The sequence below is a fragment of the Eretmochelys imbricata genome, chromosome 15, assembly GCF_965152235.1.
Source record: "Eretmochelys imbricata isolate rEreImb1 chromosome 15, rEreImb1.hap1, whole genome shotgun sequence".
Lineage (NCBI taxonomy): Eukaryota > Metazoa > Chordata > Testudines > Cheloniidae > Eretmochelys > Eretmochelys imbricata.
This window is the reverse complement of record NC_135586.1, coordinates 10,166,555-10,194,430: the sequence shown is the minus strand read 5'-3', so window position 1 is coordinate 10,194,430 and position 27,876 is coordinate 10,166,555. Positions and strand designations below refer to the sequence as shown.

Here is a 27,876-nt window from a genome sequence, read left to right as displayed (position 1 = left end):
TGAATTTGGCCAGCTTCAAAGATCATATAATCTGTGGATATTCCCATAAATTCTCTCTTCTGCACAGTAAGCTAACTTAAAGAAGTCAAAATTCATTATTTGGCTGATCTATGACTTGTAAGAATGGGCAATAATCTCCAACAGTGAGGACTGGCACAAGGAGATGCCAAACGTGCCAGGTGGTTTCAAGAACAGTGTGAACTTCGGAGTTGCCACATTAAAAGATTTGCAAGTGTAATGTTCATCTTAGGTCCTTTAGAAGGATGGTTCGTGCAGCAGCCAATCGCCATCAATAAGAAATTAGTCAAACAGCAACTGAATGAATAGTGAATGAATGAGAAATTCCACCACCACATTCAGTTCTCAACCCAAGAGAATGAAAAGTATAGTTCTCAAGACTTCTCTCAATAGTCCATAGACGTAAGCTCTCATTTCATGTCATAAGATGTCTAACAGCCCTATCCTCTTTTCTTCATAAGAATTGAGGAAATGACAGCACAATCTTGTATTGACCAAGGAGAGATCAGTGAATTCTTATCATTCTTCTCTTTCTGATGCTTCAACTCCATGTTCTGCAGTAATGACCGTTATGATGCAGCCGTAACTTTTTAGTAGACATCCAAGGCTATGTCACAGTGGTTCAGGGGTGCTGGAACAATTTTTATGGTGGGGGTGCTGAGAGCCATTGAACCAAACTGTAAACCACTTCAAACCTGGGGGTGCGGCAGCACTCCTAATTCCAGCACCTATGCAGTGGTTCAGAATTTGTGCTGAACTAAAAACAAGAAGATCCATCAGGGTTGTAATTCAAACACATTCCTTTTTAGTCAGCCTAGTAAGGATTAGTGGTTCTACTCATAAGGGATGTTCCTTCAGAATGAACATCAAGAGTGAATTTCCTTGAAGCACTGTGGTGTCAAACTTTATAATGGCCATTGCATTTGTTTTACATTATTTACAAGTTCAAAGCAATATAAGTATGAAAATAAAATGAATTATAGAGAAAATGCATTACTGAAGACTGAATGATTTTGATAATGTAGAGTGAAAAGTTGCTGTACAGAATGATAGGTAAAGATACTTACAATCTACTTTTTTTGATATCTCCTAGTTGTTTAACTCTTTGGAGGTCCGAGCTTCTGAACACAAAGCAAGCTTACACTTCTAATGTATGTTCTGCTTTATTTATGCCTTCAGTCCACTTATGTGCCTCCAACCAAGTCAGGTTACTATCAGACTCTTGTGATTGTGTACTTTAAAATTTACTATGGTTTGGGATTCATGCATAGAGAATGTTGTCGTGTGACTGTATTGCAGGCCTTTTGTGCTTGCTGGAAGTGCCCCTGCTGTGTGCATGGACAACATATTCAATTGCTCTCTGATAGATTCAGGCTTGAGTTAATCAGTTTACTTCAGTATATCTCTTTCTACTCCCATCTATTCCCTTAGCCTTTGCTCTCAGTCTTATAAGAAATAACATAATTACAGCGAAAATTGCTTTACTTCTGTCATACCTTATCATATCCGTAGCTTACCCAGCAAGTCTGCTGAGAGGGAAAGTCTAATTCTGTGCTTCCAAAGATTCAATACATCAAAAATGCATAACGTGACTTTTGAAATCATATTCCATAACAAATATTTTCAAGACCGTAAGAAGGATTCTACTAATAAAATGCGTTTAACTAAATAGGGAAGTTTGTATTTTTACCACCTTGCTCTTAATTATGGCTTACTGATGGGTTTAATAATTTTGGACAACAAAAACAGTTACGTTGGCCTCAGCAGTAATGTAAGCATTTCATAAATATATATTTCAGTAAAGAGACAGTAAAAATATCTGTGAAAACTTAGAGAAAAATTAGACCCCCTTATATAAATTACTGTGAAGTTCATAAAATCCTGTACATTCTTCATATAAATCAACATCTGAATCTTCAGGCTCTTTCAATTACAAGCTATTCTTATTTATTACTTTGGCAAGCAGAATGGAAGATCTTGATATAGTAATTGGGTGCATTGTCTCCATTTATCCAGAGAATAATCCAATAAAACCAGATGCACCTTCAAAATGGTACCTACACTTTTTTGTCATCACCTCCTATTGTTATCTTTAGCCTTATCAGGGCTTGATCCTGTAAACACATGTGAATGGATTGGACTCTGAGACACAGATCGTGCAAACCCTTTAGGCACATGTGTAACTTTACTCACGTGTGTAGTCCTGTTGACTTCAACCAGATGTCCTGTTTCTGAACTGACTTCAGTGAGACTATGCACTTGAGTGAAGTTACCTCTTTGGTGTATATACAGTAACCTTCATTCTGTAGCAAGGAAATCTTGCCTGTCAAAAGATGATAGACTGTAACATGAGGCTAATGCCCAGGCAAAAACTTTGGTATGACTGAGTTAAATGCATAAAAAAATCTGTCAGTTGCTTGGCTATGTTGTAACCCAATCCTCATTTTGTAGAAACTTATGGATAAAGGTCAGTTGTAGCCCAAGTTGGACCTTTACAGTTTTGTAAGAACATGTTTGGAGGACTTTTTAGAGTCTCCAGGAGCTGCTGCCTCGAAGGAGAAGGCTCCTTCTCGGACATCATCTGTAGAGGATGAGGCTCGTGGTTGGGGGAGGCAGCCCAATTGCTAGGGATTGGATAAGCACAAGGAACACTCTATACAAATAACGCAAAGAGGGGAGTTATCAAGCATGATCCCCTGGGCCCCCCACTCCAAAAAAAAAAAAAAAAAAAAAGAGAGAGAGAGGGGAAAAAAAAGTTTGCTTAATATGTGCCAGAGAGAAACACAGGCACTGGCATGTCACACTGCCTCAGACCCATGGCATTATCCCAACCCCAAGGTAAGCAGTAGGTGAGTTTCCAGGATGTGGGGCAAACAACCTCTGCTCCTAAAGTATGCCTGAGTAATGGTGATCCTGGTGCTTGTCTTGCCTCCCCATTAATCTAGGATTTGGGGGAATGCTTTCTTCTCCTTCCATGTACCCTTTCTTGCTAGCTACAAGGTGATTGTAAGGAGAAAGATGAGTAGAGCAGAACTTTAAGGGGAAAAACCACACACATTAGTCTGGAAATTCCAAGTTAAGATTGCACTTAAAACCTTTTCCACCCCCAAAAAGTAGCTGTATTGATGTGCTGCTGAGGTCACCCGAAAAATCTTAATTCTTTCTTTCTGCATCAAACCTCTTCCCTGCACATCTGTTTAGAGCATCTGTGAATGTCTGAGACATCTTGTTGGAGGTTTGAAGAAGTTTGCTGTCTGCAGTGAAGAACATCCTAAATCTGCTTTCTTGGCATACTTTGCCTGTAGCGTTGAACTGTGGAGAACGTGGCTTGAGTTATGTATGGCTGTCAAATATGTAAATCTAAACACCACTACCCTGAGCCCCTGACATCTGAGCTACCTAATTTTTGATCAATCCCTGAAGAAATTTATGGCAGTTACGAGTCTATGTGAAATATCACAGCACGGCAGCACTTTGCATTTTAAATTGTATGTTTTGGTGGGAATTGTCCTGAATGTGGTCACTTACATAGAAGAGATGTCATTTTCTGGCTAATCTGTATGGTATTATAAAGGTAGGTGCAGTTCATTGTAGCAATGTAAAGACAATGAGGCATTCAGTTTAAATACTGCAGTAGTGTACAGCCTGTCTCAACAAGATTAACATGGTCCAGTTAAATCATGTCTTAATTTTCAGAATTACAGATGTGGTGATGATGTGCATTGTTTGAGGATAGAATTGTTTCTTTGCTTCCAGGTGTTCTGTGGCTGGTGATAGAGTGGCACAGCTAAGTTTCCTTGATGTCCTGAAAGTGCATTTTCATGCTTTCTACTATTACTTAATGAAATAGATAAATGTTAACTTTGAATGTTGAAGTTTTCTATTGCATTTGGGTTTTTAAAGGACACTACTATGTACTCTTAAGAGCGCTTCCCTTAATTGCTGTTTGCAAATTTAATTCCAGTGTAACATAGTTTTTTGCCTGGGAATTTCCTTAATTTTACAATCACTTCAAGAATTTTCTCAGTTACAAGACTTCAGTGGAGGTTGCAATTTTCATGGACTTGGACCTCCCTTTTTATCAGACTGTGCCTCCAGTGTCTCCTCACGTAGAATTATAGAATTGTACTACTGGAAGGGACCTCGAGAGGTCATATAGTCAAGTCCCCTGCACTTAACAGCAGCACTAAGTATTATCTAGACCATTCCTGACAGGTGTTGTCTAACCCGCTCTTAAAAATCTCCAATGATGTAGATTCCACAACTTCCCTGAACAATGTATTCCAGTGCTTAACCACCTTGACAGCAAGTTTTTCCTAATGTCCAACCTAAACTGCCCTTGCTGCATGATTTCCTTCTTCCTGGTTTTCAGGCTAGACAGCTCCCTCACAACTGGCTCCCACCTTCCTGTGTCGCTGTCTCTCATCTACTATTCCAAATCTGGGCTCTGCCCCATGTGGTTGCCCTCAGGCTGCTGCTCCCATTGTGACTCTCTCGGCTATGTAGAATTTATAAACTCTGTATTGGGCCCATAATGTACATGGAAGCTGATTTTAATAATTAAATCTGTCAGCAAAACTCCGCTTCCTCTATATCATCTGCGGAAAGAAAAACCCTAGTCTGAGAGAGCGTTCCTTGCCAAAGCTAACCGATTAAAATACATTTGAAATTTGTAGGCCAAGCCATTTTGGAGTTAGGATGAGCCAAAATAATGTTCAAGAAATGAGATCACCTCATTTCTTCCATTTTTGAACCCTTCATCTCTCAAGTACTTTGTCTGATTTGCCTCAAACTTTCTAGAAATGTTCTGCTTTGGAGTAAGATCACCAAGTTCAGGCAGATTGGTTTAGTTCTGGTGAGGTTGAGAGAAGTGAGAAAAATCATGCTTATAATGGAAGGTTAGATTTCGCCCTGAAGGGACGACGCTATCATCTTGAAATTTAGTCAGTTTGAATGAAAATGAATTAAGTTGTTTCAAGTGCTACGCCAACCACTGAGTCGTCCTGCCAAGTTTTGCAGTTTTACACTTGCTCTTTCCTGTATTTTACAAACTGTAAGTGAGACTGATTGTATAAGGGAGGTGATGAAACTGACAAGACTGGTGGTGCTGTCAAATGTATAAAGAAAGCAAACTGGAAATAGAAGAAATATTTCTCTGGTCTGAAACGTAACAGAAATCTCAGTTATTACATTTTCAGATAGAAGTGTTTTTATTTTTTTATTTCTAAGTTGGTGTCCATTTGAACAATGTAGAGACTGACATATTCTCGTGGTGCAATCATGGTACCTAAATAACTTGTATGATATATAAGTGATACCAGGACAGAATGTTTAATTTCGGTAGAGCAGTAGAAGTGTTCCAGTAACGGCCACACTACTGAAAACAGTGATGTTGCATTTTAGGGTATGAATCACCTTATGAGTTGGCCCTAAACAAATGGTTGACAGAACCCCCCTTTCACCCTGTAGGGAGTAGTTTAAGTCTGTCTTTTTTGCCAACAGTTTAAAAGGCAAGTACTGTTGGTTTAGATCTAGGATCATGGTGAAAGGCTGCCATGAGTATGCTTTAGAGCCTGTAGTCGAAAAGAAATGGTTGCATTCCCCTCAGAAAAGCCAAAAGGAGCTGTACTCTCTACTACAGATACTGAAGTCCTTGACTGTTGCATGGGAAACCAGAACATATAAGTCTAAACATGTAATCAGATGATATTCTGGAATCTTAATTTTTGCTTTTAATAAGGTGTTTTATTACCTTGACGTACACTAGCATTTTACATATGGGCTGAAATGCCTCTTGAACCTATTTGGGGCATTTTAACACAGACTGTGCTAAGTGATGATCTGTGGTTCTTTTTGTTAAACTGGTTTCAGCTTAGATGTATGAGGTATTTCTCTTCCCCCCAATTGCATTGGTCTTGTAGTACAGGTAGTTGCAGAATCTCCCCTTGAGTTTTTCATACGGGTTTCCACTCACAGACACTGGAGGGTTGTGTGAAAATACTCAATGTTTATTAATATTTTTTAAACCTTAGGGATAGTTTTAAAAACCAAACTTTGCATAATGAGATGTCAATCTAGTTTAATAAATGGGCAATCCTGGTTCATAAAGGCAAGGCTTTGTCAACCTGGTTGAATCCTTGCTTTTCATTGATGGTAATACTGAATTTTCTACTATAATCTGTGGTGCTGCCAAGCTTTTTCTGTTGTCATATTCGTCATGTTGCCATCCATAACTCTCTTGTCTTGATACTACCTGTTCCTTCATAAGTTATAACTTGGCTACTTATGATTTTAGTTACAGTAAATTAAGCAATTTCTAGGCAGCAGCTTTCCAGATAGTATCACCTGTAGCACCTCTCATTTAATGATTTTAAAGATTACATTTTACAAAACCTCTGAGAAGTATTATCCTCATTTCAGAGATGGGGAAACTGCGGTATCAAGGTGAAGTGCCTTGCATAAGGGACACAGCAAGTCAGTGGAAGACCTGGGAAGAGAACCAGAACTCCTCTCCTGGCTCTCAAGCTGATGTTCTAACCCCTAGGGTGTGCCACCAAATTAATCATAAATTGTATTGCAACATATTTATACCTTTTTAGGCTAAATCAGAATTAAAGTATCTCAAGATGCTTTTTATAAGAAGCAAGAAAGACTGCCCATGCTAAGCTCATGCCCATTCATAAGATCTGCAATTAAAATCATGTTTGAATGGGACAAAAATGCTACGATCTGTCTATTTGCTCGGCAAGGTGTGGCTGTAGGAGTGAAGAACGTTCTTTCACAGAACTCTACTCACTGACATGTAACCCAAACTTCTTTTGCTCTTTTTAGGTGATTACAGACTTGGAAGAACAGCTGAACCAGCTGAGTGAGGACAATGCAGAACTGAACAATCAGAATTTCTTCCTGTCAAAGCAGCTTGATGAGGCCTCTGGGGCCGATGATGAGATAGTACAGCTGCGAAGTGAGGTTGACCACCTCCGTCGAGAGATCACTGAGAGGGAGATGCAGCTCACCAGTCAGAAACAAGTGAGAGTTTAGAAATTCTGTTTGAAATCTCTTCAGGACACTTATCCACTTGCAAGACTCTGACTAGCTAGAAATTCTTTCTGATTTGGAGAAATAATGGAGGGCGTTTATAACTTTTATAGCAACTTGATCCTACAATGATCGCTCTGGGAGGGAGTGTAAAAATGCATTGAGATCTTTAGTATGTCCCTTCGTGGCTCACTGCAACATTGGCAAAGAATGGTGCTTCCTAGTTGTTCATTTTTGCTTGTGGCTAAAGCCATGATGAGGCATTGCTGACATTAAAGGCAACTAGGGTTAAATACATAAAGATGCAGGCCTAGAAATAAATGAGATGTGACTTACCAGTTGATGGTGAGGATTTGCATGTACTGTAATTGAAATGGTGAAGCCGTAACTGAAAAAGTGCATGTTTGATGTGGGAAGTGAGAATTAATGGGAAGATTTATTTTTAGACAATGGAGGCCTTGAAGACAACATGCACAATGCTAGAAGAGCAGGTGATGGACTTGGAGGCCCTGAATGATGAACTGCTAGAGAAGGAACGTCAGTGGGAAGCATGGAGAAGCATTCTAGGGGATGAGAAGTCCCAGTTTGAATGTCGGGTGCGAGAGTTACAGAGAATGTTGGACACAGAGAAACAGAGCCGGTATGGCTTTTCTCTTCATTAATCTTTGTGTAAAAGTGCTCTGTGGAATATAGTTCAATATATACATATAGAATGTGAGACATGAATCTGCACCCAATATTTATTTATATGAGCCTAAATCTGGAAGATGGCTATTTAAACTGATACACGTGACTCTCCAGTGATATCTGTTCCCTTTTTTTCCTGTGCAAGGGCACTGAATTCAGAAAATAGTATTTCTAACTGTAACTTGCAAACTATCTTTCAAACTAAATCTGGACTGTACCATGATATGGTAAACTCATTTTTGATTCTCATTCCTTGTTCTGGTGACTTTGAATTCCCAAGCAGTAGTTTCAGCAGGGGCTGAGAACAGGATTGTATAATGTGGAAGCATCACAATAAGATGACTGGCTATATAAACCAACACTGTGAATTTGAGGCAAAACTCTGAAAGTGTCTACTGATGTCCTAGCATCCTAGGAAGAGGTCAGTCCCAGAGAGGAAATCATCAGGTAACAACATTTTTTCCATTTTTAATACAGAGTGCGAGCAGATCAGCGTATTACTGAATCCCGCCAGGTGGTAGAACTAGCTGTTAAAGAACACAAAGCGGAGATTCTTGCTCTTCAGCAAGCACTGAAAGAGCAAAAACTCAAAGCTGAGAGTCTTTCTGACAAGGTCAGTGTCTTTTTACCTTAATCTTCTATATATACGCTAAAGAAAAATGTGTCAACTCAGGTGTTCATGATAAAAATGTTGTTTTGAGCTGAACAGTCGTTTTCAGTTGGAGGGATAAATTTTACAAAAAGGCTGAGGCCTCTCTTGTTGAGGATGCAATTCTGAAGGCCAGGAGCCTAGCTTTCCCATCAGTTAAATCTAACACAAACATCCTGACATCATGGGTGTTAATGAAATCTCTAAGAGCTGATGTGACATCCACATTTGAGCAGCAACAGCCAAAACCCAGTTTTCTGGGTTTTTAAAAAAAGCAATAGGTAATATTTTTCATTCTAGCCTTTTATGTTTGACTGGTGAATTTGGATTTTAAGATCTTTGGGTCTTATAATATTTGTTAGCATCTATGACTATTTATATATATATATGTCTGTGCCAACTGCCTAGCTCAATGACTTGGAGAAGAAGCATGCAATGCTGGAGATGAATGCACGCAGTTTACAACAGAAGCTTGAGACAGAACGTGAGCTCAAACAGAGGCTTCTGGAAGAGGTAAGGGCTACCCTGTGAGGGGATTTCATGTTATAAAAATTTCGATGGAAGGATCCACAATGCAAACCCACAAAAATAGTTCTACTAGGTTTAAATGAAGCTAGAAAATTCAGAGTTAGTGCCAAAGATCCAGGTTGCTACTCTATCCTTCCTTAATGTTGCTGTAGAGAATAGAAAGTAAATCAAAATGGTGTGTTAGTTTTCACTTCGCAGAAGGGTTATCCCAGAGTCATCCCAGATGACTCATCACCTATCGCATTTACGGTGGTTTTGGTTTTGCCTCATCATAGCCTTGGCGTTTTGGTGGCTCTGTGTGCTTTGGTTGGTTGTGCAAAAAGAGGGCTTGAGGTTTTTAAGGTGCCAGAAGAAGAGAAGCAGAGGTGATTCACACCTAGCTCCTTCTGCCACAGGTCGGGGGCAGAGACCTGAGCACTTTGTATTAAATTTAATCTCCCAGATCAACCAAATATGCAGATGCTTGCCCTTGTTTCTAAGAAAAGTCTTTCTTACAGAGAAATGTTGAGGTAGCTTTTGGTGTCTGTGTGAAAGGCTTGGAAAACTGGCATGCAGAAATTCTTGATGTTGCTGTCTCCCTCACTAGTTTAGCTAGCAGATATAGGATTTCCAAAACCCAAACAAAGCAAATTACTGCCTTCTTTATTTGTGTGTGTGTGTAAAAATATATTTAAAAAGGCAGCATTGCTATGAACTCATGCAAATCACTGATATTGAAGATGATAATATGGCATTTTGGGAAGAAGGAAAGATTCTGGGATTTTATAAATAGGGGAAATTAATATTTGAGCTATAAAATAAACGGATGTTTAATTTTAAGTTCTAGGAAGATGCTTGTGCTGCACGAAACATTAACATTTAAAAGCTTGTTTAAAAAACCTTTGGCCTCTGTTTTCCCACTAATAGCAAGCAAAGTTGCAGCAGCAAATGGATCTGCAAAAAAACCACATCTTCCGCCTGACTCAAGGCCTGCAAGAAGCTCTGGATCGAGCAGATCTTTTGAAGACTGAAAGGAGTGACCTTGAGTACCAACTGGAAAACATTCAGGTGAGGGTCAGTAAGGGAAAAAGCAAATATCAAATGAGAGGTTTTCAGTACATGGCCTGTCATTGTTATGTGCCATTTCCTACTACTGGATGAAGTCAGCTGTGCTTGAGTGTTTGACTTCCTGCTTGGTCTTCCATACTATCACATCTCTGATTGTTATGCTGCTGTTTCTCTATTGCTGAGGTTTAATTTTCTTTTTTTTGTGTGTGGTTCACAGGTTCTCTATTCCCATGAAAAGGTGAAAATGGAGGGCACTATTTCTCAGCAAACCAAACTCATTGACTTCCTGCAAGCGAAGATGGACCAGCCAGCCAAAAAGAAAAAGGTGGGTTATAAAGGTTTGGGAGGCAGAATTCAGGAAACTAGCCATGGAGTTAAATGACTGAAGTCTTCATGATTTAGTTATTTACTGTGTATTTGAAATATTTTTTTTATTTTTATCCTTACTGCATAACACAAACACATTCCAGTTTAAGGAACATTATAAATGACTGAAAAAAGCTTTATCAGGCAACTTGTCCTCCTTGTGGCCTGTCAGTATTTCTGTTTCCACAATGAGTCAAGTTGCAGCCCAGTAAAAACGCCTCTGCAGCAGCTGGGGAAATATGAATCTTCCCCATTTTTTAATGAAAATGTACGAACAAGTTTTTAAAATGGTAAGTATATGTGAATGTATTAGAATCAGGAAGGGTTGAACTTTTAGTTAAAGGACAGGATAGGTAGTCAGGAGTCCTATTCCCAGCTTCGCCACAGACCTCTGTGTGACCCTGAATTAAGCAATTTAATCTATACCAGTTTGTGAAATGGATATAATGTTGATCTATGTCAAGGGTGTTGAAGCTCAATTCACTAGTGTTAACACACATCGAGATCCTCTGTTAGGTGCTATAGGAAATACAAGGTATTGGTGGTGATATACAAGCAATGTACATTGCTTTTTTAAATTCAAATAAGCAAAGTTCTCAACACTTTTTTCTCTTCAACTCCAATTAAAAGCCCATCCTTTTGTACATCATAATTACCACTAGGCCCTCTGGCCTGCAGTTAGTTAGTTTTCCCTTTGCCTAGTTTAAATCATCTCTTACTAGGAGTTAGGAGTTGTCTGTGTGTTTCTGTTGCTAGGGCCTGTTTAGTCGGCGGAAAGAGGACCCTTCTTTACCCACACAGGTTCCCCTGCAATACAATGAGCTGAAAGTGGCATTGGAGAAGGAGAAGGCTCGTTCTGCTGAGCTGGAGGAGGCTTTACAGAAAACACGCATTGAACTCAGATCTGCTCGAGAAGAAGGTAGGGGGGGTAACAGAAAAGTTGAATCTGGAGAAGAGAGACATTTTGGCCCCAAAACTTGCCTTAAATTGTGCGTCTCTGTAACAGTAAAATTACTGTCTAATTCCTACTTTGTCTGCTGCTTTGAAGATGCATTAGGGCTACATGTTTTCTGCACGTTGTAACCCTTGAATGGTTACATAGAACCCACGGCTGGAAATTAGCCGCCTACTGGATGAGTTAACAAGTTGTATTTGTCTCTGTAGCTGCCCATCGGAAAATAACAGACCACGGTCATCCATCCACTCCGGCCACAGCCAGACAGCAGATCATCATGTCTGCCATAGTCCGCTCCCCAGAGCATCAGCCAACTCCCATCAGCCTGCTTGCTCCACCCTCAAGTCGCAGAAAGGAGTCCTCCACACCAGAGGGTAAGTCTCAAGGGGAATATGAAGTTGCCTGTTCCTATTCAGAATACTCATCCCCCCCCCCCCATTTTCAAAACCATCTTTTCTCTTTTTATGCAGGTGTGTATAATGACATGTGCACAAGTATTGATGAGCTCTAGGTAGCAGACTTGGATAGTAATGTGAGGGGAATTGGAGCCTAGTTTGTATGAGGGAAAGGGGTTCTGTTACCTATTTTTGTGAGAGATGAATTTTTGTAAAAACTCCTGTCATCATAGAAGTCTTGGATCATCCCTTCTTGCTCTTGTTCTACAGTCTAAATCTCTGCTTGAATGACATTTCAACACTACTTATTTTATAAAACTTCAGTTAAAGGCTTTCCGTCCACTTGAGGTTTTTTTTATTGATTGATTAAAAGATATCTAGTTTTTGATAGAGAATCCTTTAAATAGTGTGTCTGAAATTACACTTTTTTAAAATGGGTTTTCTGCTCCCTTGTTGATGTTTAGTAGGTCTTTCTCAGCAAAGAATAAATTCTCTGGGAAATAGTGAAGCTGGCTAGTCTCAAAGAGCTGTGAAATGCACAAAGTAAACATACTGGGGGAAAAAACGTTTTTTTGCTAACATCTGTGTGTCTTAAATCTCAGTAAAGACTGACAATGAAAAGTGCAAACAAAATCCATTCCAGTCTTATTGTTGTTCCATTGTGTGCCGCTTCAAAGTCACAATGTTCTTTGTGAAATAGGGAATCATACAGAGGATATGCTGCCCTACATCAGCACAAAACAGTGCCATTGTAGGCTTTTGCTCTTCAGACTACACTTTATTTTTTCAACTACAATTCTGCATTGATCAAAAGGATGTATGAATGTTTCCTCCATGGTTGGCATATCTTTATTTGTCTAAGCTGCAACATCATTCAGCTGAGCCGAGAAATCGCTATAAAGGAAAGGAATGGCAATAGGCATGAGGAGACACATGAATTGTGCATGGAAAGGGTAGGTACTGGGTGAGAGGAGAAGTTGGATCCTTATTAGTAAGGAATGAAGGAAGAGATGCATGCTGTTGAAAGTGTGGGGCGAGGCTCATCAGCAAGAAGGATGCAATTGAAAATTTAAGGGGTTATACTCACTTGTATATGAGAGAATTGGTATTAGGTGTCTGGATGGTCCCTGGGTGGGTCATAACAATGGGGATTGAACGCTCTAATCTAAAACCATAAGCCTCTACTGCCTGAGCTGAAAAATCCAGGTCTGTTAGCCCAATGGTTGTCATACACTCAGAAACTCACAGGTTTCCACAGGAGGTGGAAAGAGAGCCATGCTTTGTAAGCATGGATTACATAGACATAAGGAGAGATGTTCTCAATCATGGGTAAGGGATGGGTATGGGTAGCGCGGGAAGACATATGCAGCAGGGAAAGGATTTGACATGAGAGGTAAGATTTGTTCACTGCCAATCAAATGTACTGGCAGGTGCTGAGATGTGCTCGTTGGTCAGCACTGAAAGTTGGGGAAATCTGTTTTCGGTGGTATGAAGTCGGTATGCGGAAAGCATGCTCAGTATCTAGCATAGGTAAAGTGAGAGAAGCTTTGGTGAAAGGCTTGTTTGTTGGCAGCGCGGTCCTTTATGACCATCCAGTCTGACCTCCTCTATAACATAGGCCATAGAACTTTCCCAAAATTAATTCCTATATCTCTTAGAAAAAAATCCAGTCTTGATTTAAAAACGGCGAGTGATGTAGAATCCCCATGACTGTGGTAAGTTGTTCCAATGGTTCATTACCCTCACTGTTCAAAATGTCCACTCTATTTCCACCAATTTCCAAAATTGTTTAGCTTCAACCTCCAGCCATTGGATCATGTTATACCTTTTGTCTATCCCTATGACGTTTTTCCCCCTTCCAGAGTTCAGTCGGCGTCTGAAAGAGAGAATGCATCACAATATCCCTCACCGTTTCAATGTGGGGCTAAATATGAGGGCAACAAAATGTGCAGTGTGTCTGGATACTGTGCACTTTGGACGTCAAGCATCTAAATGTCTTGGTAAGAGCAGGGCGTGTGAGTGAATGGAGGGCAATTGAATGCTAGACTGGAGGGTTAACACTTCAAGTCATTCAGAATAGATTCTCATGTCCTTGTTCAGTGAAGACGGTGAGCTTCTCCACCAGCAGCCTTGATTACATTTTCTAGGTGTCAGTGGAAAGAGACTGTTCTCTTTATTTGGGAAGGCAGGTGACTGATTCCCTCTCCTAGCTACCACATGGTTATTTTGCCCATATTGCCTTGCTAAAAGCAGCTGGGAATTGGGATAGAGTGTGACTACCAGGAACTCCTCATCAGGGAAAGTATGTTGTTTTCTGGACCAGCACTGCCTGTGAGAACTGGAGAATTCCAACTTTTTTCTTGCTCCATGAGAGTATTTGATAACATAGTCTGCACCGTCAGAGACTTCACCATCCAGTTCTTTCTCCTTGCAAACAAAGATTGACAGCGTCCAATTATGAAGACCTGAAGAGTAACTGGAGGGTATACTCCATATTTGAAAACATCAGGTGGCTAGATTGAATGGGAGAGGGGGGGTCTCTGGGTGACTGGTTGGAAGCTGAATGGACTGGGCCATGTTTTCTGGTGTATGTCCTTATAAAGTTTTACTCTCTCAGAATGCCAAGTGATGTGTCACCCAAAGTGCTCAACATGCTTGCCGGCTACGTGTGGACTGCCTGCAGAATATGCCACACACTTTTCTGAAGCTTTCTGTCGGGACAAGTTGAACTCTCCAGGACTGCAGCTGAAGGAGCCAAGCAGCAGTTTACATCTGGAAGGGTGGATGAAAGTGCCAAGGTATAAACATGAGTCTTTGTGCCAGAGCAGGTGGCGGCACATATGGAGCCGTGCTGTAAATTATCGCAGATCGTGAGGCAATTCTCTGAATTCTCTCGATATTTGCCTTTCCGCTCTTGTGTTACCAATGAAATTTACCCCCCAGGGATTTGCTTGCCACTCCAATTCAGAATCTTGGTGGAAATTCTGATGTTCTATTTTGCTTGCTGTGTTTTCAGGAATAATAAGCGTGGACAGCAGGGCTGGGATAGGAAATTCATTGTCCTGGAAGGAACTAAAGTGCTAATTTATGATGCGGAAGCAAGAGAAGGTAACTTCACACGATCAATAAACAAGACTTGTCTTTTCTGTTTTCTGACATTATTCACTGAATTGAAGGGTCTAATGAATACGTTAACATTAACTATTGCTAATTTGAACTGATGTGTCTAATAAGGCAGAATTGTTTTTTCCCCCCCTTTAGGATTTTATTAACCTTATATGCTTTAAATATTGGAAGTAACCTTGTGCTCCAGCTATGAAAAATCCAATGTGCTACTTACTTTCTTCCTCCAGTTCTTCATTATTTTCTCACTGCTTTCTTGTTTCTTTGTGTCTTGTTCTCATTCATTCTTCTTGTCCCTTCCCCTACTCCTGAAAGCTGGACAGCGGCCTGTGGAGGAGTTTGAGTTGTGCCTTCCTGATGGAGATGTAACTGTTCATGGGGCTGTAGGAGCTACTGAACTTGCCAATACAGCAAAGACAGGTGAGAATCAGTGCATCTGAGGTAGAATGGATTTCAACTGATCCATGAATATGGCTTGGCATCCACCAGCAGTTAACTGTGGTAGAACAGATCTCATTCTGCAGTTAACCTTTTAAACTGCTGTTCTGTAATATCATAAATCTTTCTGAGGTTACCTCTATTTCAATTAGGTATGCCTTGTGAATAGTTCAGACATCTAGCATTGGACCCACAAAGTTGATTGCTTCTCTCCCGATGGTTGAACTGTGAATGAGATACTCTTTCATTCAAATAGAGGTAAACCTTAGAGTGGCTTTATAAAGTTATTATAAAGCACGTTTAAACATAGTTCATATAAACTCCCTCCTTCAGTGCCCTCTGCCAATCTGAATTTTCAAAGTGCATGTTCTAGCAGTAAGCCATTAACTAGAAATAATATGAGGCATATGGAATCAGTTATTTTCTAAGAAGAAGTAATATTTGTACTGTACTGATTGTGTGTATATATGGAATTGAACTGATTTAAAGATAATATATCTCTTGGTTTTTATATTGTAGGGCTATATTTTATACTGTTCAGCTATCAAAAGTAGGAACATTATTTTTCTTAAAACAGGTTATTGAATTACAATTAAAAAAAGGAAACTGTCGTCTTGTGTTGCATAAGCCAATGTTACAGACCTGGAAGAGATTACTCAGTGACTTGCTGTTAGAAATTGTACACTGTGTAGCAGTGCAGAGAAAACTATCAGGCATCGCTTCAGTCATAGGACTTATAGAAAAAGGAACTTCTCTGTTATAGCTGACACTTCTCTTCCTGTCTGAATAAAGGCTGATAGTTAATCTTTACTTAGCTTTGTGTGTATGGTTTCCATCTTTCTATCTGCTATCTATTTATTTTAGCTTTAATAGCTAGTTTGCGGCACCTGGAATGGAAAAGCCCATCTTTACTGATGGTATAAATTGTAGCAGTAAACATCCTGTTATGGTGACATCCTCTCTGCAAAGATGAAGGATGCTAATTTAAGCCAAGTGAAGTTGTTCCAAGTGCTAATCCCGATTTTGTTCTCTCTGTGTAACACCTTAGATGTGCCATATATACTAAAGGTGGAGTCTCATCCACACACCACATGCTGGCCTGGTAGGACACTCTACTTACTACCACCTACTTTCCCTGATAAGCAGCGCTGGGTCACTGCTTTGGAGTCAATAGTGGCAGGAGGGAGAGTTTCCAGGGAAAAAGCTGAGGCTGATGCTGTAAGTACAAATAGATTATCTAATAATAAAATATTCTTGGAGGGAACAATTTTGAAATTTTCTTTCTTAGTATCTGACATGCTGAGTTTGAAAGGAAGTTAAACTAGTTAATATTATTTCTGTCATTAATATCATTTAATAGGAATACCATGAGCCATGGTTTACGACTTTGATGCCTCACGGTATCACACCTCCTTTCAGATCTGAAAAATAGCAAATCTCAGAAAAAGTCTTATTTTTTCCCCTCTTTTGTGATTTGTTAGCTGTTTATTCCTGACAAAAATGGCAAGTTAAGTGGTCTCACTGCTGTTTCATTCAGAACAGCCCTTTTCATTACTAGAACTTTCCTGATACAGGGAGATTGTGCTTTTTGGCATCACATATTCAAATTTTGGCTACTGAGACAATGGAAATCTGACTAGCAGGAGTAGTCCAGGATGTTAATTAGAACTCTCTTGATTTTCTTCCCAAATATTACACTGTTCGGCAGTCTCTCTTTTGAAAGTTTCTGTTTAGTTTTTCTGACCAATTTGTGGGTGTTGAGACACACCAGGATTTTTTAAGTTGTATCACTTCACAAACGTTCCCTGTTCAAGTAAGTGTTGGGATGTGTATGTGTCTTGAAGCGAGGTCCCACTCTGTAATAAACTAGCATATGAGCCTTCTGCTAACTTCTGTGTTATTAATAGACTGATGTGACTGTTTTAGAGCCTCCTTTCTGCTTGGGCTCAAAGGGAGAGACATGCATGCTTGTTTCCTCACTTCCCTAATAGTTGTGCCTTGTTAAGTGGCAGCTTATGAACCCTTTGCAGATAGGGTCCCTACAGCTTTGACACACATTTCGTGTTGCAGAAGAATTTGCTTTTCCACTGCTGAATGCTGTGCATAAGCAGACGGTTGCAGTTCAGATAGCGATACATTGTTTAGTGGTAGTTACAACCAGTGTAGCATGAGTCTGGAGGCAATAATGTACATGATTGTACATGCTAGCTGTTCTGGATGAGGGGAATAAGGAAAATTGCTGTGAGTCAGTGCTAAGTGTTATCTAAGTGTTTGATTTGTGTTTGCCTACTTAATCACACTGTATTTTCTTTTTGTCACTTACAGAAGCTGCTTGGAAACTCTCTGTTGAAGCTTGAGGGGGAAGACCGTCTGGATATAAATTGCACAATGCCTTTCAGTGACCAGGTGATGACAATCATGGACAACACTCAACCTAATCACTGTATACCTTGCATGAATGGAGTATGCGTATCCAGACTTGTAAATAGGAACATGTTTCCTTTTGTACCTTGGGTTTGGATTCCATTTTCCATTGGCTGGTGTTACGCGTGAGTGAAAGTTAGTCTTGGAGCATTGCTGTGATCTTCTTATATAGTGCTGACTATTCAATTTTTGTCTTTATAGGTAGTACTCGTTGGTACAGAGGAGGGTCTCTATGCCCTGAATGTGTTGAAAAATTCTTTAACACACATTCCAGGACTTGGTGCTGTTTTCCAAATTCACCTCATAAAGGATCTGGATAAACTGCTCATGATAGCAGGTATGATGGTAGGAAGATGGCAAATTTTCACTTTTATGGAAGTGTTATGATAAATGTTCTAGTTTGTGAAGGTTAAGGGGAAACTTCCCACAGTACAATGTCAGTGGAACTTGCTTTCCCTGGGTTTCTCTCTACTTTTTATGTACAGCTTTTCTGTGGTGCTTATCACAGAATAATCTCAGATTCTCATGTACACTAACGAATGAAGTAATGCTCACAATATCCCTGCACAAAGGGAGTGAGGTCTCTGTTTTTTACAGATGGGGGATTGAATAACAGAGGCCAAAATGTTCAAACCTGAGTTTCACAAGTTAGGCTTCTTAATCTATATATTTAGCACCTAAATAAAAGTGTTCTGGTTATCAGAGGTGCTGAACACTTAGGTCTGTCATTGAAGTCAGCCATAAACATTTGCTGATTCCCACACCTCTCCTGGACTACTCTGGCTGGCTGTATCGGGGAGAGGAGCTGTTCTTTGCTAGGAGCTCTCTCAGGCAGAGCCAGTCAAGATCTTGTCCTGCTGTTTCTGTATTATTCCCACGGGTTAGCAGGGAAGCAGGCAATGCAACAGTGAGAGCAGCTCTCTTTTCCTTCCCCTCCCATGCAGTAGCAGAGATTTGCTGACCACCCTGCCCCCTTGCACAATGGAGTTGCTCTTGAGGCTGCCAGGGAAGTGGTAGGTGATGATTGGGGGTGGTGTGTGTGTCCCTTTTTGCCTCCCTGAAGTAGTGGGGCTGATGCAAACACCATTTAAAAGTTTCAAGGCCTAACTCGGAATACATTTTCAATTTTTAATCAACTGCACTCCATTTTCTTTGTTTTTAACAGTCTCCCTGAAGGGCCCCAGATTGGGCACCAGTGCAGCACCATGACCCTCTAATGCTCTACCAAAGGGGGGTCCCACAACACTAGCCCATGTAATATAACTAGGGCTGCTGTCATCTTCTGCTTTTTATGTCTCTAGGTCTGCATGCTAACTGGAACAATATACTTTCCCAATGGTGCTTAGCTCTCCGTCCTGCTCTTTGACTAGACGGACTAGATAGATAGCACAATTTAATATCGAAACCTCCTGTATAATGTTTGGAGGGAATTAACAAAAAAGCTTCACAAATTTGCTGTATAATGTTAAGATGCCCTAGCTTTTTAAACAGTATTTCAAGTTTGTAGGAAAGAAAATAATTGTAGACAAACGTTACACCCAATGTGATTTTGAAAGGTGATATTTCTGAAACCTCAGGGTTCCAACATGGGTCAAAGTGATCCTTAACTGTAGCCCCATGAGGCTCTACTACAGATTTGTATGGGCAGAAATGAGAAAGCACCTTTCCCTTGGAAAGGAGCGGTCTTCCTGGTAATCTAGGCAGTGCCTTCATGGGGGGCCATGTACTACTGTTGTTCAGCTAGAACTAGCAACTATAACAATCCCAAGAGACACTGCTTGTTCTCCAGGGTGTATTTATTAATCCTTTTTTAAAGTCCTCTTTCACATGGAATTATTTTTTACATGTACAGTGTTCTGTAGCTGTTACCACAGTAACAACCCATAATGAAAAGCTGCTGCTTATGTAACAGAATAGGCTCTTGCAGTGAAGAGTGAAATTCTGCCCTTGCTTGACTATCTTACACGGAAAAAATGTAACCATTCCTGTCCTTAGGAGAAGAGAGAGCTCTGTGTCTTGCTGATGTAAAGAAAGTGAAGCAATCTCTAGCCCAGTCTCACCTCCCAGCCCAGCCTGATATCTCACCAAACATCTTTGAGGCTGTCAAGGGATGTCACCTTTTTGCTGCTGGCAAGGTAGGATATAGCTCCTTTGTGCCCTGGGCTGTACTTTAGTTTATCTGTTGATCACACGCACAGTGAGACAGTAGAAGGGATTGCCAGGTTTAATCTTCATCAAATCAGCATCTTTATTTCTTGTCATAATCAGCACATCCAGGAGCTACATCCTTGGTTTTCTGTATTTGTCTCCAAATAAAATGAGTAAAGGGGGAGGAGTGGGGAGGGGAAGGAGCTTGAAGGGTCTCTCACAAATATAAACAAGCACAGACAACCAATCAGTGGAATATGCTAACCTGTTATATGATGCATACTGTGAGATAAATCTAACATAACTGACTGAAGAAGAGCTTTGTATGAGTTGAAAGCTATTGTCTTTCACCAACAGAAGTTGGTCTAATAAAAAATATTACTTCCTCCCCCTTGTCTCTCTGGCTGTAGACTTTTGCTCTCCATTTTTAGACTCCTATGATTAATACATTTCTTATTCCTCTGTCTTTGCTCTTGAACACAGGGTGATTCTTACCAAGGTAGTAAATTTGCTCATACAGTTGTATCATTATTCAACAATGTTCAGAGTGTTTGCCAATTTCAGTGTGAAACACTTGTCCACTGCAGAAGTTTTCAGCAGGAACTGCTTATGCAGATTACTCATATCTTTGACAAGTTGAACATCATTCATTTCAAAGCATTGTTTCAGATACAGGTTCAAGAGGTTAAAGATCTAACCTGCCTGGGTTAATTTGGGTTAATTATCGCTCTTAATAGAAACATCATTCTATTAAAAGCTTCCTGTTCTTTTAATTAACTTGCTTCAACTACAAAAGAAATCACAGAAGCAGTCTGGATGTGTGCTGTCCCTTAGGAGTGTGAAAAGGCTTTTCATTGTTTCACTAATCTGCAGTTATGCCACATTGTCCTATTACAAATATTACCCACTCATCTCTGCCAACATCTGGGTACCTTTCACCAAAGAACTGTTTCACGTGTTCAAAATGTTTTCCACGGCTTTAGTGTGAACGTCCGTATTGCTATCTCTAACCATATTTTTAACCCTCCCTGTAGGTTGAGAACGGACTCTGCATCTGTGCAGCGATGCCCAACAAAGTGGTGGTTTTGCGCTATAATGAGAGCCTCAGCAAGTTCTGCATCAGGAAGGCAAGTTTATTGATTTCTCTCAGTAGTTCACATGTTCATAACAATCCAGTGCGAGACTCCACTCTGCTGAGGAGCAAGTGCCTAAAACCTATGTTGCTCATACAGATTTTGCTTGCTAGCTAAAGTGACAGTAAATTGTAACCTGCTCCAGTTAAAATCAGAGCTGCTGGCAATTTTGGGTATGTCTACGCTGCAATTGAAAACCTGTGGCTAGCCTATGCCAGCTGAATCGGGCTCAGGCTAAGGGGCTGTTTAATTGCAAGTGTCCAATCCACTTGAGTCTTGAGAGAACCTAACTGGTTTTTTTTTTAACCAACTTTGTTAAAAATAAAAATTCTTCATTCTCTCATTTAAAGTATGTTAAAAAAATAAATTTGATTGGCAGCCCCCCTCCATCAGCCCCCCCCCATGCAACTCTTGCCTTTAAGGCCTGGAGGTGCCCAGTTTTATAGTGCCTCAACCTAGTTGACTATTAATATGTAACACTGTGTATAACTAAGGATCATTGCTTTATTCTGACTCTGCTTCTCAAATCTCTCCTACATCCCCCCCTACTCCCATAATGGGGCCGTACAGTGAACACCACAGCATGCTATTTAGAGTATTAGTCTAATTTGTAGCTGACAGAGGTGTAGCTGACAGTTGCCTGGTCTGTCTGAAAGAAACCAATACAATCTTTTGGCTTTTTACAGATGCAAAAGCGGATCTGGCTGTAACTGTTCTACCACTTCTAATGGTAGCTGGAGTTCAACCAGACTCATAGCGTGCGCACCTGCCTCCTAAATAGCCAGTAAAATCTCCTCCAGGAGGAAACTCATGGAAAATTAATACTAGTTCTGCCAGCAAGAGAACTGTTCCACCTGCTGGAGACTGCAGGCTTGCAGTCGGCAGTTGTTAAACACCTTTTATAGAGGGAAATATTGCCGCTCAGAATCCTATGTAATAAGAGAAATGTTTAAACAAATACAGGGGAGCTAATGGAACAGAAAAGTTGAATAAGGATCATCTAGGCTCATGCAATGTGCCTTGTCCTTCTCTTCCAGGAGATTGAAACTTCAGAGCCCTGTAGCTGTGTCCATTTGACCAATTACAGCATCATCATCGGAACCAACAAGTTCTATGAAATTGAGATGAAGCAGTATACCCTGGAGGGTAGGAGACCTTTCCTGTCGTACATTAAACAGCTCTGTGAATGTCCCTTTGGGGTAGATACTTGTCTACTACCTAAATGGGAACAAGGGGTATGAATTTACAGAAAAGCTGGTGCTGACGTTGCTGTTCCTTTCTACCCCTTTACAGAGTTTCTCGATAAGAATGACCACTCCTTAGCCTCTGCTGTGTTTGCTTCTTCCACCAATAGCTTCCCAATCAGTATCATACAGGTGAACCCTACAGGACAGAGGGAGGAGTACCTGCTTTGTTTCCATGGTAAGTGTATCATGTGGCTGCTGGACTAGCTTGATCATCTGCACAGCATTTGTCACAAGATACCTGGGAACTGTACTGATGGGAGGCTAGCCATTGGGTGTGCATGATCATATAGGTAACATTATTGCTGGAAATGGCATGTTAGACTGTAGGTCATATTGTTCATTGTAAAATATAAAGGATGTAGACCCTAAAAGGGCAAGACACTGATCCCATCTGTTAAAATACATTGGTCAGATTCCTTCTGGGTTATGTTAAAATCTCTGTGCCTGTCAGTCAGTTTTTCTTTGAGCGTCCTCTGCATATTCCCGCTCGTGTGATGGTCCAACCAGCGCAGCGTGAACCAGTAGGACTGTAACTAGCAATGGTCACTGGAGCACTCCTGCACCTCCCTGGCCAATCCCCTCAGTGAACATTGAACATTCCAGGGCAAAAGTATAAAAAGGGGCGTGGCACTCCAGCCGCCTAAATTATATCCAGCTGCAAGCAGCTGAATGCATGAGGAACTGCTTTGGGGTGCTCCTGGATCCATAGCTTATTAGCTAGTTAACAATTTTATAGTTAGATTTCGTTAGCAGTTTGTTAGATCGTTAACTAGTTGAGTATTAGGTGAAGTTAGTTATAAGTCTGCAGTTCAGAAATGGCAGAACTGAAAAAGAAAAAGCCCTGTTTGAAAAGACGTGTGTCACATCCGGCAATATTTGTGGCATCTGGCACTCATGCTGGATACTTGGCATCTCTGGTTGAGAGACACTCACCTTCAAAATGCTGGTTTGCTTGACTTATACAACATGAGCGAAAAAGAGCAGACAGAACAGGCTTCAGACGATTTTATTACAAGAAGCACTGTCAGCAAAACCACCTGGAATTGGGCAAGTAAAAGGTTTGAACAAGTATGAGGCCAGTGTTGGCTCTGAGTGAATCTGGAGGGAAGAAGGACAAACCATCCACCTCAGTATGTCGTACGAAAGGATCTGGAAGTGGGACGCATCTGAAGAGGAAACTACTGAGGTGCCAGTCCCTGTTTCCAGAGTCGATCCACAACAAAAGGCTACAGCTGTTCTGGCGAGCATGAGCACCCCAGCCCTGTCTGTCAGCCTCTTTGCAAAGAGCAAATCCCCAGAGAGACCCATCTGACCAGAGGGTATTCAGGGAACCTACCCTGGGGAAAAACATTCTTCTTCAGACGCTGTGGTATTGGATCTAAATGAGTGCCACGCCCACTTTTATACCCTCGCCTTGGAACCATTTGTTCACTGAGGGGAGAGGGAGGGTACTGCATGAACTTGCTAGAATTCTACCTGTTCAAGCTGCATCCGTCAGAGCATCCCAGGAGTGCGAACTTAGAATCCATTTTGAAGAACTCATTATAGGTAAATAACTTTCATTTCTATGCCAGTGATGAAGAGAATACAATGTGATCTTTTAAATGAATGTTCAGTGCAAATAGATGTTTAATCACTCTGATTAAACATTCCTGGCTTTCTAACTTAAACTAGAGGATTCCTTATGTGATGCAATGAATTCCATAGAAAGATTGCTCCTTTCATCTCAGTGGAGAAACAAAGGGTTACAAGCTACTTTTTGATGTAATTGTTTTTGTTGATCTTTTAATCCAATGTCCTAGAAGTTCACAAAGCACCTTTAATTCCAACAGTAGTAATCCTTCCGGTATTTACTATAACTGTCTGCTTGGGGAGGAGACACACTTTTATGACTCCTATTTCTGTGTTTCTCCTATTTGGAGATGCTGAGTTCCTAGAAGGGTAAGGAATAACAATTTTACCTTACTTGGTATAAAGAGGACTTGGACTGCAACAACTGAACTATTGAAATTATTCCTAAACCAGCAGTGTTTGCAAGCATTATGTCAATGAGGGTAACTTAATTCTGGCTACTGTAGAACTCACCAGCTGCAAAAGATGGCCCTCCTATTTCTGTTGTAAAAACCCACCTTTGCTTGCCTTCCTCCCTTTAAAAAAAAAAAATCCAGCCACAAGCAAATGACACTGGTGATTGTTCTCTGCAGAGTTTGGTGTCTTTGTGGATTCCTATGGAAGGCGCAGTAGGACAGAGGACCTGAAATGGAGTCGCTTGCCTTTGGCTTTTGGTAGGTATTGAACAACGTTTACCAGTTTTGTACTGGTTCCACCCAGTTCCAGTGTTCCAAAATATTCAGCATTCTGGGGGTTGTCACATTCCAGAAACAGCCCAGTGGGAAGGACCCCCTTCAGACTCAGTGGTTTCTAGTGGTTACAAATAATTATAAACCTAAATGGATGTAGCAGCCTTTCTGAAGCATGAAGAATAAGAGGAAAATGAAATCAAAGTGATGTATTTGATTAATATTCCCAGCCTGACAGTGACTAAATTGGCCACTGGAATTTTTAATGATGGATGCTTGGATGTCTCTAAATAGTCAAGAGTCTGGCTTATCAAAATGAAACCACAGGGGCTTTTGCAGTTCCTAACAGATTTTTTCCGGTTAATAGTCCATTTTTAAATCCCTTTTGTGTGATGTTATGATTGATATAATGGTATTGGAGCAGACAGGCACAAGACAAGGCTTCTCTATGCTTGTTTCTTCCCATTTAGCCATATAGTATATAGCGCTGCACAGAAAACCCACATCCTTAGTCTTCCCTACAGATTGCAGGAGGGCAAGAAAATGTTATCTTCATCCCGCAAGTTTCCTGACTAATTTTTACTAATGTAGAATCTGTGCATGGTGTTCTTTCTCTGCTGCAGCCTACAGAGAACCCTACCTGTTTGTGACTCATTTCAATTCCCTTGAAGTGGTTGAGATTCAGGCTCGTGCTTCTCTAGGGTAAGTCATGCTCTGCTCAGCGCTTTGAAGAGAAGAACTATGATTTGCTGCAGGGGTGGAGGCTTTCCAAGAATAACATACAACAAGCAGATTATAAAGATTTTTTTTTCTCTCCCCTTCACTCAGCACTCCTGCACGAGCCCACTTGGATATCCCAAATCCCCGGTATCTAGGGCCAGCAATTTCATCTGGAGCAATTTACCTGGCCTCCTCCTATCAGGACAAATTAAGAGTGATCTGCTGTAAGGGAAATCTAGTGAAGGAGTCCAACAATGAACACCACAGAGGATCCTCCGCTACACGCAGGTATGCGTTACTGTTCTACATTCAGTGCCATTCCTCATGCTATGTATGCAGCATTAGTTCTAGACCCCTTTCTCCAATCTTATTGCATGACAACCTCATTTTGTTCTAGTGGGAGAAACTCAGCTTCTCTCAGAAGCATCAGGAAATCCTGCTGGTTTAACAGCTCTTTTAAAATCCAGAGTTCCAGTGTTTCCCTTCTGGAAACCTGAACTCTGTGGCCGTACCTGGATAACTTCCTCCACATATACTTTCAAAACAAAACAGGAGTGTTTTGTGATGTTAATAATACTGTTGTGAAAGAAGAGATGGCCCCAGGTGGTGATGAATCTCTGCACGCATCTGTATTGAGATTCTTTCTGAAATTATTTTAACTTGTGTGTCCAAAACAAATCTTGCTAGGGAGGTACATTTCCTAATGGTTCTAGACAGAGATGTATCCCACTGAGTCTACTTTCAGATATCCAAAGTCCCATAGAACAGGAATGTCCTGAACTTTTTGGAATTAAAAGAATTTACTTTAGAACCAGTAGATAATTAGGCTGTGATGATTTCCGTCAAGACCATGGGAAGGCCTTCTGCGTTGAAGTCTAGGGTGACTGCCTTCCTCATTGAAGAATATTTTGCATAGAAATGGGTTATAGTCAGTTGTTCAGAGATCCACAGTTGATCCCTAGATTAGTACTGGATGAATCAGAGATGAGTTTTTGCCACAAGTAATCTGGATGCTTTGTTCTCTTAATGTAACTAAGAAAACCTGTACCAATGTTCTGTTTTAGAACAGTAATAAAATTAGATGTTTAAACATCTATACACTAAATCAAATGTTTTTGAATAAAATATTCTTGAAATAAATTGCTTGTCCCTACTCATGGAATTAATTATTCCTTAGCTACAACAGCTGGGACTGACAGAACAGGATTTGGACCAGAAATGATATTTTAATGTCTTGCTGATGTGGCCATAGCTTGAAAGTCTAGTGCTAACATTCATTATTGCCATGAAAATAAAATACAATATTTAAAGGGTTGGAATTGTGGCTTTTAAAGACCATTTCAGGCCACTTGTATGTCTGAACATGACTGTGTAGGAGACTCAGATAAGTGACATGATCTTTTTCTGTTAAGCAGAGCGGGGATGAATTGGGCAGCGAATATTGTGACTGATAGTGCCCTGTTGAAGAGTGAAAAGTGTTACCTATAAAGTGAGAGCGAAATCTAAAGCTTGGCAAATTTGTAACCTTTCATCCTATCCTCTTAATCAGAATGTTTACCTAGACGTCTTGTAACTTGTGCTTCTTGAACAAATCCTATGAGGTGTAAATTAATTTTTAATGCACTTTCATACAGGAAAAGTCTCTGGCTCTCTCCCTAGGAAAATAAGTAGTTTTCGTAGCTGTTCTATAGACGTGATCTGTGTTGAATATTCCTTCAGGAGCTGAAATGTCTGATTTAGTAGAGACCCCCCTAAAGCAGAGATTTCTGCATAAATACTTATATTTATCTTCAGAAGGAGGGTAACCCTCTCTTCCGTCATACTTGATTTCTGGCTGTAGCCTATTTAAAGCAACACTTCTCTCTCTCCTTTCATGACTAGTCATTTAGGCCTCTCTAGGACACCACGGTAAAGAAGAAGTGCTGGTAATCTCTGTAATAATAACAGTCCATCCAACCAGGACTGGTTTGGTGGGTGGTAACAACCCTTTGCACGTTGGTGCTGTTATACCCACAGAGCACACAGCTGGGAGCCTAGGAGTGTGGCTTTTCTGAACATGGAAGTGGTTCGCATTGTTGAGTAAGGCTGACTTAGCTCTGGATGCGCTTTCATTTGAACACTGTGGAGTGATTGGGGGGAAGAGATGTCCGCTTTAATAAAAATGTAACTTTAAGGTTTTTGTCACTCAGCTGTCCGCGCCCATTGTTTTTGAATGACAGCAGCCCTAATAAGAGAGGTCCCCCAACATATAATGAGCACATAACCAAGCGGGTAGCGTCAAGCCCAGGACCACCAGAAGGTCCAAGCCACCCTCGAGAACCAAGCACACCACATCGGTACCGAGAGGGAAGGACAGAGCTGCGCAGGGACAAGTCTCCTGGGCGACCACTGGAGAGAGAGAAATCTCCAGGCAGACTTCTGAGCACCCGCCGAGAAAGGTCCCCTGGAAGATTGTTTGAAGAGACCAGCAGGGGGCGAACGCCTGTGGGAGGTGCAAGAACTCCACTCTCACAAGTCAATAAGGTAAGCTGGAGCTCTGTCAAATGTCTTCTCATCTCAGGAAAGTCTCCCAGTGGGGAGTGGCTGTTCGTACTGCGAGAAGCCTATGTGGGTGAGGGGCTTCAACCTAAACCCGCTTTAAAATACGTGTGCCATCACAG

General features: G+C 40.8%; 1 protein-coding gene across 2 annotated transcripts in view; it reads left to right on the top strand.

Annotated features, from left to right (window-relative positions):
- CIT (citron rho-interacting serine/threonine kinase) overlaps window positions 1–27,876 on the top strand; it is a 92,644-nt gene that overhangs the window by 63,870 nt on the left and 898 nt on the right. For both annotated transcript variants that reach the window (XM_077835502.1, XM_077835501.1), the window contains 23 exons: window positions 6,850–7,047; window positions 7,503–7,696; window positions 8,221–8,356; window positions 8,801–8,905; window positions 9,827–9,967; window positions 10,185–10,292; window positions 11,090–11,252; window positions 11,498–11,662; window positions 13,546–13,683; window positions 14,301–14,481; window positions 14,700–14,791; window positions 15,122–15,226; window positions 16,293–16,462; window positions 17,570–17,650; window positions 17,870–18,005; window positions 19,664–19,803; window positions 20,851–20,943; window positions 21,987–22,095; window positions 22,243–22,371; window positions 24,401–24,481; window positions 25,120–25,198; window positions 25,325–25,504; window positions 27,436–27,739. In XM_077835502.1, coding sequence (XP_077691628.1) covers window positions 6,850–7,047; window positions 7,503–7,696; window positions 8,221–8,356; window positions 8,801–8,905; window positions 9,827–9,967; window positions 10,185–10,292; window positions 11,090–11,252; window positions 11,498–11,662; window positions 13,546–13,683; window positions 14,301–14,481; window positions 14,700–14,791; window positions 15,122–15,226; window positions 16,293–16,462; window positions 17,570–17,650; window positions 17,870–18,005; window positions 19,664–19,803; window positions 20,851–20,943; window positions 21,987–22,095; window positions 22,243–22,371; window positions 24,401–24,481; window positions 25,120–25,198; window positions 25,325–25,504; window positions 27,436–27,739 — 3,228 coding nt within the window. The remainder of the gene's footprint in view (window positions 1–6,849; window positions 7,048–7,502; window positions 7,697–8,220; window positions 8,357–8,800; window positions 8,906–9,826; window positions 9,968–10,184; window positions 10,293–11,089; window positions 11,253–11,497; window positions 11,663–13,545; window positions 13,684–14,300; window positions 14,482–14,699; window positions 14,792–15,121; window positions 15,227–16,292; window positions 16,463–17,569; window positions 17,651–17,869; window positions 18,006–19,663; window positions 19,804–20,850; window positions 20,944–21,986; window positions 22,096–22,242; window positions 22,372–24,400; window positions 24,482–25,119; window positions 25,199–25,324; window positions 25,505–27,435; window positions 27,740–27,876) is intronic.